Source organism: Cryptotermes secundus, unplaced genomic scaffold, assembly GCF_002891405.2.
Source record: "Cryptotermes secundus unplaced genomic scaffold, Csec_1.0 scaffold369, whole genome shotgun sequence".
In the NCBI taxonomy this organism is placed as follows: Eukaryota; Metazoa; Arthropoda; class Insecta; order Blattodea; family Kalotermitidae; genus Cryptotermes; species Cryptotermes secundus.
Genome location: NW_019725844.1, coordinates 235,791 through 248,999, shown reverse-complemented (window position 1 = coordinate 248,999; position 13,209 = coordinate 235,791). Strand labels below are relative to the sequence as shown.

At 38.1% G+C, this 13,209-nt stretch overlaps 1 protein-coding gene across 6 annotated transcripts in view; it reads left to right on the top strand.

Moving 5' to 3' along the window:
* LOC111863692 (RNA exonuclease 5) overlaps nt 1–13,209 on the top strand; it is a 28,056-nt gene that overhangs the window by 7,345 nt on the left and 7,502 nt on the right. For all 6 annotated transcript variants that reach the window (XM_023850224.2, XM_033751161.1, XM_023850225.2 and 3 more), the window contains exons 5-10: nt 72–220; nt 3,167–3,393; nt 4,135–4,345; nt 8,159–8,303; nt 9,926–10,120; nt 11,726–11,915. In XM_023850224.2, coding sequence (XP_023705992.1) covers nt 72–220; nt 3,167–3,393; nt 4,135–4,345; nt 8,159–8,303; nt 9,926–10,120; nt 11,726–11,915 — 1,117 coding nt within the window. The remainder of the gene's footprint in view (nt 1–71; nt 221–3,166; nt 3,394–4,134; nt 4,346–8,158; nt 8,304–9,925; nt 10,121–11,725; nt 11,916–13,209) is intronic.

Here is a 13,209-nt window from a genome sequence, read left to right as displayed (position 1 = left end):
GAGATAGCGTTCTGATGAGTTCCATTATGTGAAACATTGATGTCAGTTTTGACTGTCTTTTATTTTTGTAGTATATACCTCGATTTCGATTAAAGGGAATGGGTAATTGTGCATCACTCACAGTGAAGGAAGAAGAACGTACACCTCTGTTCCTGAGTGATGTTCAACATTTGTTGATGTATTCAATGCTTGGGCATCATTCACCATATCAGCCATCAAGGTGAGTAATGAAAAATATATTTTGCTAATGGTACAAGATTTCTGATTTAATATTGGGGGATCTTAAATATTGTAGTATCATGTAGCAGCAGGTTTTGGCTGGTAGTGACAACAAGAGAACAGTCTTTTATTTTTGTATATTGTTGATGTTATGTGAGTATGTGTTTAGTGTGTGAAGTGTAGTTTGTATTTACTGTGCAATGAAAATTAGTTTATGTAGGAAGTTTTACTTTCTTCTGGAATGTGACGGCATTATATTCCAGAGGACATTAAACTTCATAATCATTACTGTGAGAATCTCAAATCTTGCATGGCTTATATAGATTTGATAGATCTTAGAAATGTTTACCTAGATGTCCATATAAAGTGGTTAGGTAATATTGTATCCAAGTGTCCGACCTGAAACCAATAAACTAACCTAATTAATCACCAGATATATGTCTAATACAATGCCATTTCCGTTAATTCTGTCCATATATGCGCCCTGGTAATTTGATGTGTTTACGATAAAATACTGTATGATAATTATACAGGCTGAGTCCAAAATTCGTTGTGTACCTAACAGTGAGGAGAGTGTGAGGATTGTCCTTTGAAATTAGTCTGTCCCTGAACACAGTGTGTGGTAGCATCATGAAACCAAAGTTGTGTGTGCAGTAGGCACTGTCCTGTTGGAAGTAGATGCAGGCAATTTCATCTTCATTTAAATGTCCAGTGAAGGGACAATGAATCACTTCACAATAATGCTCTGAGTTGATAGTGTCAACAAAGGATATGGGGCTGAGCGTCAGATTTCATAATATGGCACACCACACACGAACCTTCTGAACATATAATTAGGTATCCTTGATTTGGTCACTGCCAAACATGACTGTTGACTGGCTGTTGACATAACCAGATAAATGGAAACATACCTTATTGGTAAAAAATATGACATCCAGAATATCCTCTCCATTGGCAGTAATTACATCTCTAAGCCATCCGCAGTATTCAACATTCGGGATGTTGTCCCTTTCTCTGAATTCGTATGCTGATATTTTCTTGTAGGGATGCAGGTGCAAATGCTTCTTCCATGCTTTACATGCAATTCTATACAAGACACCTGTCTGCTGTGCCGGTTTATGAACACTGATCCTAAGAGTAAGGCAGTTTTGATCATCTGTCGTGTAGGTGCACAGTAACTTTTGGCTCAAACAAAGAAGAAACTCTGTGGCTTTAGTCCGCAAGTAAACTATACCGACCGAGCGACTGCCATTTGTTGACGAAGTTAGTGCCAACTTTAGTGGATAGAGCACGTTGCGTGGTCAGTGCAACGAATCCCCTCTGCCGTTAATTTCGGTTTTCTAGACAAGAGCTGCTATTTCCTTGAAATACCTCCTCAGTTATCCTCATGAGGCTGTGTGGACCCTGTTCCAGACCCACTACTCAGAAAATCTTGTAGTGTCGGGAATCGAACCCGGACCTCTGGATCTGTAGCCAGGAACTCTGACCACTAGACCACCTTTATATTTATATTAGTGTTTACCACCTGATAGTACTGGAAGATAAAACCATAATACATGTGCCCCACAACAGCATATTCATAGCTTAATATGGGCTCTTGTATGGTAGGCACAAGCAACCCTATCCTTTATTCACCTGCATTATGCTTGCTTTCCTTGTCAGTATCAGTATGTGATAGCTAACTATTTAACCTTTAGCAGCCAAAAGGGATTACCATTTCTTGTTAAATGTAATTTTAGTTTGCCTTATGGGAATACAATGTCCTGTTATATCAAAATGCTATAAACTTATTTAAATTTTAAAGAATAGAACTCTTATTAATCTTTTTGTTTAAAATGCTTCTTTCAGTCTCAGATATTAGCACAAATTCTTTTGCATTTAAATCGTCCACTTCTGAGGGTTTATTTTGATTACCTCACCTTTGGAAGTGCAACAACATGTTTTGGTCATTAATGGACCATCATCAAGTACATTTTCTCAGTATGTAAGTTTGTACATTGCGTGTTTGTAAAACTTGTTAGGAAGGTTATTATTATTATTATTATTATTATTGTTGGAGGGGGTGGGTTTCCCCATGCACCCCCACCAGTGGTCTATTGTACGTCCCCCTGTGATATTCTACCAGTCTCTATACCCTACCGGTATTGGTGCATGCCATCAGTCCCGACTCAGCCAGCGAGTTCAGCCTCTACTGGCTCAGCGGTATCTAGGTGCTTCCCCCATCTACCAGAGGCGTTAGAGACTATTGTTGGGCAGGAAATGTCCTTACAAATTTGGCTCAGTGGTCTGCTTGAGACATGAGGTTCTTCTCCGTGCCATTAAGCTATGACACGGGACCCACGGCTTAAAGTCCCTCCTGGAGTACTTGTTCCCTGAATTTTTCCACCCTTAAAAATTCCACGACCTCCGCCGGGTTTGAACCCATGTACCTTGAGTCATGAGGTGGGAACGTTACCCCTAGACTACGGAGGCCGCTTGTTAGGAAGGTTAGTATTTAAAATTGAGGTTCTTGATTAAATGGAAATGAATGCCTTCTTATCATGATTTGAATTCAAACCCAGTGTAATGGTATTTCTTTGTGTTTTTCCTTGTTCTTGTTTTGTTAATCAAGGGTGTTTTGTTTGTGTGTTTTTATCTCTGTTGGTGTAGGTATTTGGTGTTGGTTGCTGGATAGCTGGGAATTGAAACAGTGTGTTTTACAAAATAGAATGATTTTTTTGGCAAGAAATTACCATTATTATATCATCCATCATACTGTAAACCCCCATTTAATATTCCTTAAAGTAAAGTTTTCTGTCTTAGCATTAAGTTTCATACTCTGTGGTCACCTTCACTACTCTCCAAAGAAACCTTAAATGGAAATTTCACTGTATTTGGAATTGCTGAAAAAAAGAAAAAAGAAACACATTGAAGTTATTTGTGTTGTAATGTAGTGAATTATTTGCAGGTGGTGCCAACTTGAGAAGTATAACCATGTAAGTCATAGAGTAGTCCTTCTGATAGAAGGACTATCTCTTTATGATTTTCAAGCTCATGAGAGTCAGTTCCCTGCAATCACGGACATCTTCAAGGACCGAGTTGAGGTTATAACTCCTCCTGTATATAATGGAAGCCTTGTGGAAGAGCTGGCAGCAGTTCCCCTAACTGGAACACAGAAGCATAGGCTACTGAATCGTGAGTTTATATCACTGTGATACTTCTTATCAGAATAAACTTTCAATGACAGATACAGAAATTATTATAAATATAATTTGCACTTTTTTTTTTTCTTGCTTCCCAGTTCACTTAGAAACACCAGTGTCACATTTTCACATATAGAGGGCCTGGGGAAAATAAAATGGGGTTGGGTGGGGGGGATCTGTCAGTAGCAATAAATTTTGGTTATGACAGTTCTTTTTTCTTTTTTGGGGAGTGGGGCTCTCATTTGTTACAAAGGGAGCTAGGATAGCCTAGTCAGTATAATGCTGGGCTAGAGGCTGGAATGCCAAGTTTCAATCGCTGGCAGGGGCAAGAGAGTTTTCTTTTCTCCACACCATGCAAACTGGCTGTGGGGCTCACCCAGCCTCCTATCCAGTGAGTACCGAGGGCTCATTTCCCAAGGGTAAGGAGGTCAGAGCATGAAGCTGCCTAAATACCTCAATCTGTTTCCAAGGCCAGGAAAGTTAGAACTATACCTTCACTTCCCCGTATGTCTTCATGGCATGGTGTTTAGTTAATTAAGCACAGGGACAACTTTACCTTTTATTTCTTATAATGTAATACAATATTCAGTAATGACCTTAATGATTTATTACTGTAAAAAATATTTTTTACAGTAACTAGTTAATTTACATTAACCTGTATTAATAAATGTAAAATGCGTTTTTTGTTAGTGAGCGATCTTCTGTTATATCCATAATCATTTCTTTTACTTAGAGTTTGAAAGTTTAGAGGTTGCAATGAAGCACAAAGAAGATTTATTTAAGGTGATGCGTGCTATATTTCCTGTCACTGATTCATCATGGACATCACATCGTGCAGCACGGCCTGCTTCTGATCACTACTCCCGCACACAACTGCTGCTCTCAGCTGCCCAGCTTATTGAAGAGAACTATCCTCTGCCACTGAAAGGAGAACTTCGTGCAAGGTAAACATATTTTTCATATTATATAAAGTGTCAGCTTGTATACAAGTATTTTCTTGAGACCCTTGTAAGCTTTGGCAGTACTAACATGAAATTACTAAATCATTCATTTACATACATATTTCTTTTCATTTCATTGATCCAATCCTTTCCCTGTAGGGCTTGATATCAAGTATGTCACATATTACAAATTCATGATAACTAAACATTATACATCTTAGGTCCAATAGAGTATATAAATCAGGCCTCATGCAGTCAGCACAAGTTGTCAAGACAGTATTTGTAAGTTGTGGAAACACTATTGTCACAATGTCACATGAAGTCTGCAGGGACATAATATGGGGCCGGTACAGTTGTTTCCAAGGAAAGAAGAAAGAGCTAGTTAGTTCGTTATCTGACTAGCTAGTCAGCCATTCAGCCAGTCACTGAGTGAGTGAGTTTGTTAGTTGGTCAGTCAATCTGTTAGTGTTTGTAGAACTTCACACCTATAAAGTTTTGTGTTATGATAATGTAAGTATCATTGCTTATAAGCAGCCTCCGTAGTCTAGAGGTAACATTCCCACCTCATGACTCGTAGTACGCGGGTTCAAATACCCGGCGGAGGTCGTTGAATTTTTAAGGGCGGAAAAATTCAGGGAACAAGTCCTCCGGGAGGGACTTTAAGCCGTGGGTCCCGTGTCGTAGCTTTACGGCACATAAAAGAACCTCACACATCCAAAGGAGGTCACTGAGCCAAAATTGCGGACGTTTCCCGCCCAACAGCAGTCACTAATACCTCCGGTAGATGGGGCAAGCATTATAGCTAGTTCTCAGCCAGTAGAGCCGGTCTTGCTGGCTGGGCAGGACTGATGGTAAGCACCAATACCGGTAGGATATAGAGACTTGTAGAAATCATAGAGGGAAGCACAATGAACCAGTACAGGTCTAAGTGCATGGGGAAAACCACCCTCTCTAATAACTAACTAACTAACTATCATTGCTTATAATGGTAAGTGAATAAATAAAGCAGGTTTTAATTTCTTGTAGACATACTTACCCACTACAGTGAAACTCCATTCAGGTTTTCTTTGGGGAGCAGTGGATTGGAACACTGAAACAAGGAAAATCTTATGTGGAAGAAGTATAACACTGATATTATTGACTTCAGATGACTGAAATTTAACATAAAATGAAGGAAAATAATTAAATCAAGGAATGTGAAATGGGTATTCCACTGTACATACTCATTACTGCTCTTGTGGACACAGATATTTATGTATTAGTAGGTGACACAAGTAGGTTTAAAAGCTGTCGCCATGTTTTCCACTACATCAGTGCTGCCAGCAATAGAGGTTTATTTAGAAAAACAAGACCCAATGCATGTCTTTAGAACTTCCCTACAGCAAGAAGTCCACAAAGTTAGGCATTTGTTTGAATTTTAGAAATAAATATCTACAATCATCTAGCATTAGACTTTCAGTTTTATTTTTACAAGTTTGTTTCTGTGGTTGGTATCACTAACATGTCAGAGATCATTGCATTATAATTTTAAAGTTACTTGGGTCACTTACTAATTCTGAAGTACAAGTGTGTGCACTGTATACAGTTTGTTCTTCCTCTTCCTCTTGCTTTCTAAAGGTTTTAGGGAAATGAATGCAAAAGTATATAAATATGTCAGTCACTCACAGCATTTTTATAAAAATTAAAGTTGTCCCTGTGGTTAACTAATTAAGCACTGTGCCATGAAGGCATATGTGGGAGTGGATGTATATGTCCACATTTTCTTGACCTCAACACTAGTTGGAGGTGAGTGGTCACCTTCATGCCCCTGCTGCTTTACCCCCCCAAGGAAAGAGCCCCTGGTACCCATTGGATAGGAGGTTGGGTGGACCCCAGGGCTGGTCTGGATGACATAGAGAAGTGAAAATCCTTGACCCTACTGGGACTCGAACTCTGACCCCTTGGTCATCCAGCCCATAGCCAATCGCTATAATGACTACGCTATCCTGGCTCTTCACAAAAGTTTTATACTTTTAATAAATAACTGATAGACTCAAATTGTGTGTTTACCAAGGCATTGCCTAGAAACGGTTTGCATAACCCAGTTGTTTCATTGTTGCATATGTGTATTACTAAGAAATGGCTGCGTGTCTGAACCTTTCTTGCATGGAGCAAATACGCCACTATATTGTGACATGATTACTTAAACATTGTCCCTTGCATGGTAACGGCTCAGTCAACAAGTGAGCCAACACCAGGCAGTGACCTGTGACAACAGAAGAAAAGCTGTTGGAAGCGGTGTTTGTATGCAATCTGTGCCAAGGCTATAGCCAGAGCCATCGAGGCAACTGGAATAGTTTCCATCATAAGTTGTGAGACAGTCGTCACCCAACAAGGACGTGAACATGGAAGCAGAGGAGTATTCAGTGTTGAGATCTGTTACCACACAATGCCTATGGAAGACAAAAACAGACCAAGACTTATTGTTTGTTATAGTGATTTGTTAAGTGTATGGATTAGCAGTAGTGTTATATTTAATTGTAGTTACAAGTTATAAGAGTCCAGAAGATCCAGAAGGCAATCCAAATCTCATGTCTAGATACCAAATTGTGGCAATATATACATTTTTACAAAACACTTTGATACGTTTGTCTTTCTGTAAATCTGTGCCCTCTGCTCTCCATAGTCTTTCCTGTTAGAGCCATTCCCATTTTATGAACATGTATCTCCTTTTTTTGTCCTAATTTAAGTAATTACTTTCATACATTTTCTGAGGAGAAATCTATTGCTGCATGTAATAATTACCTCAGAAATAATTTCTTGGCAATTGTAATTGTAATTTATTTTGAGTTCCAGATGATCCAATAAAACTGGTTACAAACCATAGGATATAGAACATGTCAAATATTAATTAAAATATGTCAAGATAAGCAGAAGAACATAAAAGTACAATACAATCATAAGTACAGTTCAGGTATAAGTTGAGCTCAAGTAAATAATTAGAACGTGTCAAAATTATAAAGCAATAAAATAAATGATATAAAAGACAATAAGTATTATTGTAAATACAATAAAACTATTATACAGATAGACTCATATAATTCAATATATAGTAGTTAGTTAGTTATTAGAGAGGGTGGGTTTCCCCATGCACTTAGACCTGTAGTGGTCCATTGTGCTTCCCTCTATGATTTCTACCAGCCTCTATATCCTGCTGGTATTGGTGCTTACCATCAGTCCCGCCCAGCCAGCGAGACCTGCTCTGCTGGCAGAGAGGTATCTATAATGCTTCCCCCCTCTACCGGAGGAATTAGTGACTGCTGTCGGATGGCAAATGTCCGCAATTTTGCTCAGTGACCTCCTTTGGAGGTATGAGGTTCTTTTACATGCCATAAAGCTATGACACGGGACCCACGGCTTAAAGTCACTAACATACTATTCATATAAAACCATTAGTCATTTATTTCTCATATTTTATGTTAAGTCTCTACCTCCAGCTTTACTACAGCCTAAAATAATGTACTCAGCATGATAATCTCTTTAGTTGGCTTGGGGTCACAAAAACTGTTTCAATCTTATGTGCTCAGTTTTGAGACTCCCAGTCTTCATTGAACTACACTTCTTTTGTTTCTATTACAGCTTTTGGTATATTTCTCTTTGCCAAAATCTGTTTCCATGCTAGAGTAAATAATCAGTGATGCATGATTATTTTATACCCTCATCAGTCCACTTTTTTATATTCTGTACTGGCCCTGAGTTGTTTCATTGTGTAGCGCGATTCAGGAATTCATTCCCATTGTAAAATTAAATATGATTTATGATATTTTATGTTGACAGGTACACAGATTTTGTACTTACAAAAGACTTATACCATGAGGTAACTCACAGTTCTCCAATGTTTGGTTTGGACTGTGAAATGTGTCGTACCACTTCAGGAGAATTGGAGGTCACTAGAGTGTCTATTGTTAATGAACAGTTGGAGGTAAGTGCCAATCTTTTTACAGATACCACACCACAGATTTTCAAAATTTTCTCATATTCATCATCTCAGACACGTTGGAAAATGAGCAGTTTCCTTTTTAAATGAGATCTTTCAGTGCATTATTTAATAACTCATGTTATGTTTTCTGTCCTGCAAAATCTGCTACTCCTCATTTGATTAATATGTTGTTAATCTTCATTCTCTGAGATTGAAATCCCAGTATGTGGCAATGGAGACTAGAGGTTTTATTAGTAGACTGGCATTAAAAGTACTGTGTACGAGTATACCTTTAGAAGTATTTATGCTAAAATATTGTAATGTATTTGAAAGAAATACATTTTCAAATTCCATAGTATTGTAATTTCACTAAAAAGGGTTGTTTTTCTGAAAAAGTTGATTCCTAAAATAAAACAAAATGTTGCATGTATAAATGCAAATGTGCAGCACTTATATTTCTGGAAATGTTGTGGCAGAACTGTGATTTAGAAGGTTACATTTGTAAGATAAATATTGTAGTATTTAGCATGTTTTGGAACAGTTACTGCCTCACCATCAGTAGCATTTGTGAACATGATGTCAATTCTATCTTGTCTGCAACATCGCTGTGTGATCCTCTTCTTTTGTGATGTACTGAAGTAAATTGAGAGTTACTGCATTCACTGTTCCACATCAGCTTCGACACACATCTGTGATAACTGTCTACTCCCTACTAAGACTCACACAGACTATCCTTTCTGGAGTCCTGCAGCCACTGTTTTATTCACATAATATTTGTAGAATGGTGCCATGTTTTTGCCCTTTGTTTTTCTCAAAGTGCCAAAAAGAGAGGGTTTGGTGAATGTGAAGTGCATGTGGACTAGCGTGTGTCCCCCTATGCACGTGCCCAGTTCACACAGCAGCATAAAAACATGGATTGACTTTGCAATTCATGCATTAAAATTTGATGGTTGTTTTTGTTTCCTCTTGGCTGACCCCATGAGCCCCCAGCAAATCCTCGTAAGATTTGGCTGTGACAGTTCCGTAACAGTCAGCAGCACTTCAAAAAGATCTGGAGATGAAAAAAATAATGGTCTGTGTAAAGTTCACAGCTCATTCATTCTGTTCCTCTAGGAAGACTACAAATTTTCATATGTGGCTGTCATTGTCTGTGTTGTATTTTGTGTACCCTTTCCCAAATGTTCACTCATATCGCAAGTGTATCAAACGCCTTTAAAAGACACGAATGTTTAATTATTTAATTGTAAGTTACGAACACAGTAGCGCAGCAAATAATATTGCAGTTAAGAAAGCAGTCTTCTGGGATTTGGCACCGTGTGTATGTGGTGTTAACTGACATTCCTCCGAAATGTCAGTTAACACCACATATACACGGTGCCAAATCCCAGAAGACTGCTTTCTTAATAGTCACCACCGTGAAAGCCTCAAATCTTACAATATTGCAGTTGTTGTCTCAGGTTACCTACCTGTACATGTAGCCTTACTAAATTTGTCAGTAGCTGTGATGTTTACTTTCTATTCTTCGCATTTATGTAGGGTGTGTGTGTGTGGAATGAGAAAAACTGTGGCCTCTTTATTACTGATGGTTTATGGTACAATTATTTGGCATGATTCTAATGGGACAGGTTGTGTACGAGACTCTTGTGAAGCCTTATAATCGTATCACAGACTATCTTACACGGTTTTCTGGAATTACAAAGGAGCTACTTGCTAATGTTGAAGTCAGGCTAGAAGATGTGCAGAAAGACATTAGAGCATTATTGCCTCCAGATGCAATTCTGGTTGGCCAGTCCCTCAACTTTGACTTGGTAGCTCTCAAGGTAAGCTCTTTTATTACTTTCATACAGATATCAGTTGTGTATGTTTTGAGAAAAGTGTTGTACATTTCTGATTATCCATGCACAGACTATCCAGTTTGTGTTTTATTTATGCAGTTTTGGAGTGTTTGCCAATCTGTGGATTGCCTATTGAGTTTGCTGAGTCTGTCTGTCTGTCTGTCTGTCTGTACACTTGAGAAAACTTGTGAAGCTCTAGGCAGTTTTCACAAAATTCTATATGTGAGAATTTTATGAAGAATTTACAAGCCATATCAGTTTTTGTTTAGATCACACAGGTTTAATAACCACTTTACATGAAGCCCTACATGTGTTCCAGCACACCTCCCAAACATAATTCACTAAGTATTTATTAGAACTAGAAATATTTTGAGCAAATGTTGTAGTGAAAAGTGAAATATTGTACATATTTTTGACATGTCTGCTGAAAACCAGAACAGCAGAACCAAAGAAGATGCCCGTTTCTACATAACAGCTCTGTAAACACTTCCCTGTGGCAACAGATAAGCATGCATCAGTAGGGGAATTGTTGGAGAATAGACACACTGTAACAGGGAAGCCATGGAGACACTGTTTTCTGTGCGGTCCATGGCAGGTCTGTGTAAGGCGACCATGTGGACAAGGCAGAAACAGAATGTTTAAACGCCAACATTAAACTAACCCTCAATAAGCCACTGATCAGATCAGTAATGACATATGCTTGCTTTGCCTGGAAATTACCAGCAGGTACCCACATCTTAAAATTGCAGCGGCGTGCAAGATTGTATGGTTCTGTTTGTTAACTTTTCATTGCTACATGCTACTGTAGTTATGTTGCACTGAAAATGTCTGTATTACTAAGCAGTGTGATAATAGTGTTGATGCTTGGGCTTCCATATCGACCAGTTTTAGTGTTAGGTTGATACTACTAGGTTGAGCAATATGCAGTTCTACCTATGGAAACATCATAGAAGATTCTGCAATTGTAAAAATTTTGTGCTATCCATATTTCCAACAAAAACCATTAATAATGTAGGAAAACCAAGGAGTGGCAGCTGGTGTAGCATGTAAAAATGTACCAGTGAAAGAGTAAAATAAAATAATTTCTTCATAACTATATATTATATATATTTTTTATTGCTAGTGGGGTGGGACTAAGTCCCTTGTACTGCGGTCACTTCTGGCCTATTGTACCAGCCCTGGATGATAGGTGAGGGTGATTGTGGAGCAATTGATGGATTGAAGATTAGCAGGGGAAACTGAAGTACTCAGAGAAAACCTGCCCCAGCACCACTTTGTCCACCGCAGATCCCACTTGACCAGACATGGGATCGAACCCAGGCCACCACAGTGGGAAGTCAGTGACTAATTGCGTGAGCTGTGGCATGGTCCTATATTGTATATAACTTGGCCATGTAAGTTCTGTTACTCTGAAGATTGCTGTGTATCTAAGTAAGTAATTTCATATGTGTCTGTATTTGTAAGCTAGGCAGGAAAGTAAAACTTCCCCCTCACCAAAAGATAGAAGATGAAAGAATATAAATATTTTTGTAACAAATTGAACTCTTATGTTTCTTCCGCCATGTGAACTGTTTGTATTTCATTTCCTAGATGATGCATCCATATGTGATTGACACAAGTGTCATCTACAATATAACTGGTGATCGTTTTCGGAAGACAAAACTAGTATTGCTTGCACAGAAGTTCCTTGGAGAAGAAATCCAGAAGGATAAACATGGACACTGTTCTGTAGAGGACAGTTCAACCTGCATGAAGCTGACTCAGCTAAAACTGGCTAATAGTATGTTAATATGGTCATTCTGTATAGTTGTCCTTCATAGGGGATATGATACTGTATCTTTGAATTGGTATGACGTGAGAACTTAATGACAGAAATTTAAATTTGGTGTTAATATCTGAGTTTTTTAGATTTTGTTGAAGCTGTATTGTCATGTTCATATGGCACCTAAGTATGCAAGGTCACCTATCAGGAAAAATGTTGAATTTTTAACATAATCTTATGTGATAAATAGTCTTAGTGGAATAGTGTACTGACAATGAGTTAATGAAATTTCAGAATGTACGATTTCATTCTTCTGGCACAGGTTTGAAGCTATAGATCTATGAATGAGAGTGATTATTATAAGTAATATATCAGTTTCGCAATTGATGAAGTTTAAAATTAACTGTAAGTAATTTGTGTATCTAAACTAAATTTAGCGATTATCGTTTAAACCTCTGTTCTACATGAGCAGTACAGTTTAATTTAAGGTGACATTTCTAACAAAATAATACATTAATTTTGATTTGGTTCATCCTGGTCCATCACACTAACAGTATTATAAAAGGTTACTTAATTCTGTCCATGTGACTGAGTTTTTTGTCCTTTTTAATCTTTTATCCTTGACATGTTTCAGTCTTATAGTCTATCAGTCTTATCCTTTCAGAAGGATATCAATACAATTAGAAACCCCTATTACAATATGTTTTGTGAATATTAATATATACATTCCATGTTATAATACAATGAACACAAAATCTAATGTTTTTAACAACTACAGCCGCTTGTACTAATACGTTAAAATACAGTAAAACTTGGTTATAGCAACATCGGTTTCTGCGACACCTTGTCTATTGCGTCAAATATTCAATGGTACGAACTAATTCCTCATAAAGTAACTGTTTTTATAACTTGCTTAGTATGACATGCACAAATGCATCAACCTCGTATGTAACGTCATTTTCATTCCTGAATTTCTCTGATATCGTGGGAAAGTTCGATGTGTCTGCCCACCCTCACTTTCTCTACTTGCTGACGTGACTGTCTTGGAAGAATACGACCGTGGGCTGCAAGAGGAGCGTGGGTTTTATGCGAAAACAAGGGTGTGGGGTGGGACTGCGTGAATAGTGCATGAGGACGCGGCAGGTTGTTAACTGCATTCCTTTCCTAGAATCTCGTCTAGCAGGACCTCACATTGTCTACTTACCCTATAGTGTTCCTGCCTAAACCCAGAGAAGTGCAGTAGCAGAAACATGGCAATGAAAAGGAAAGTTTTAAGCATTGAAGAGAAAGTTAAAGTGATTCGTGAAATATT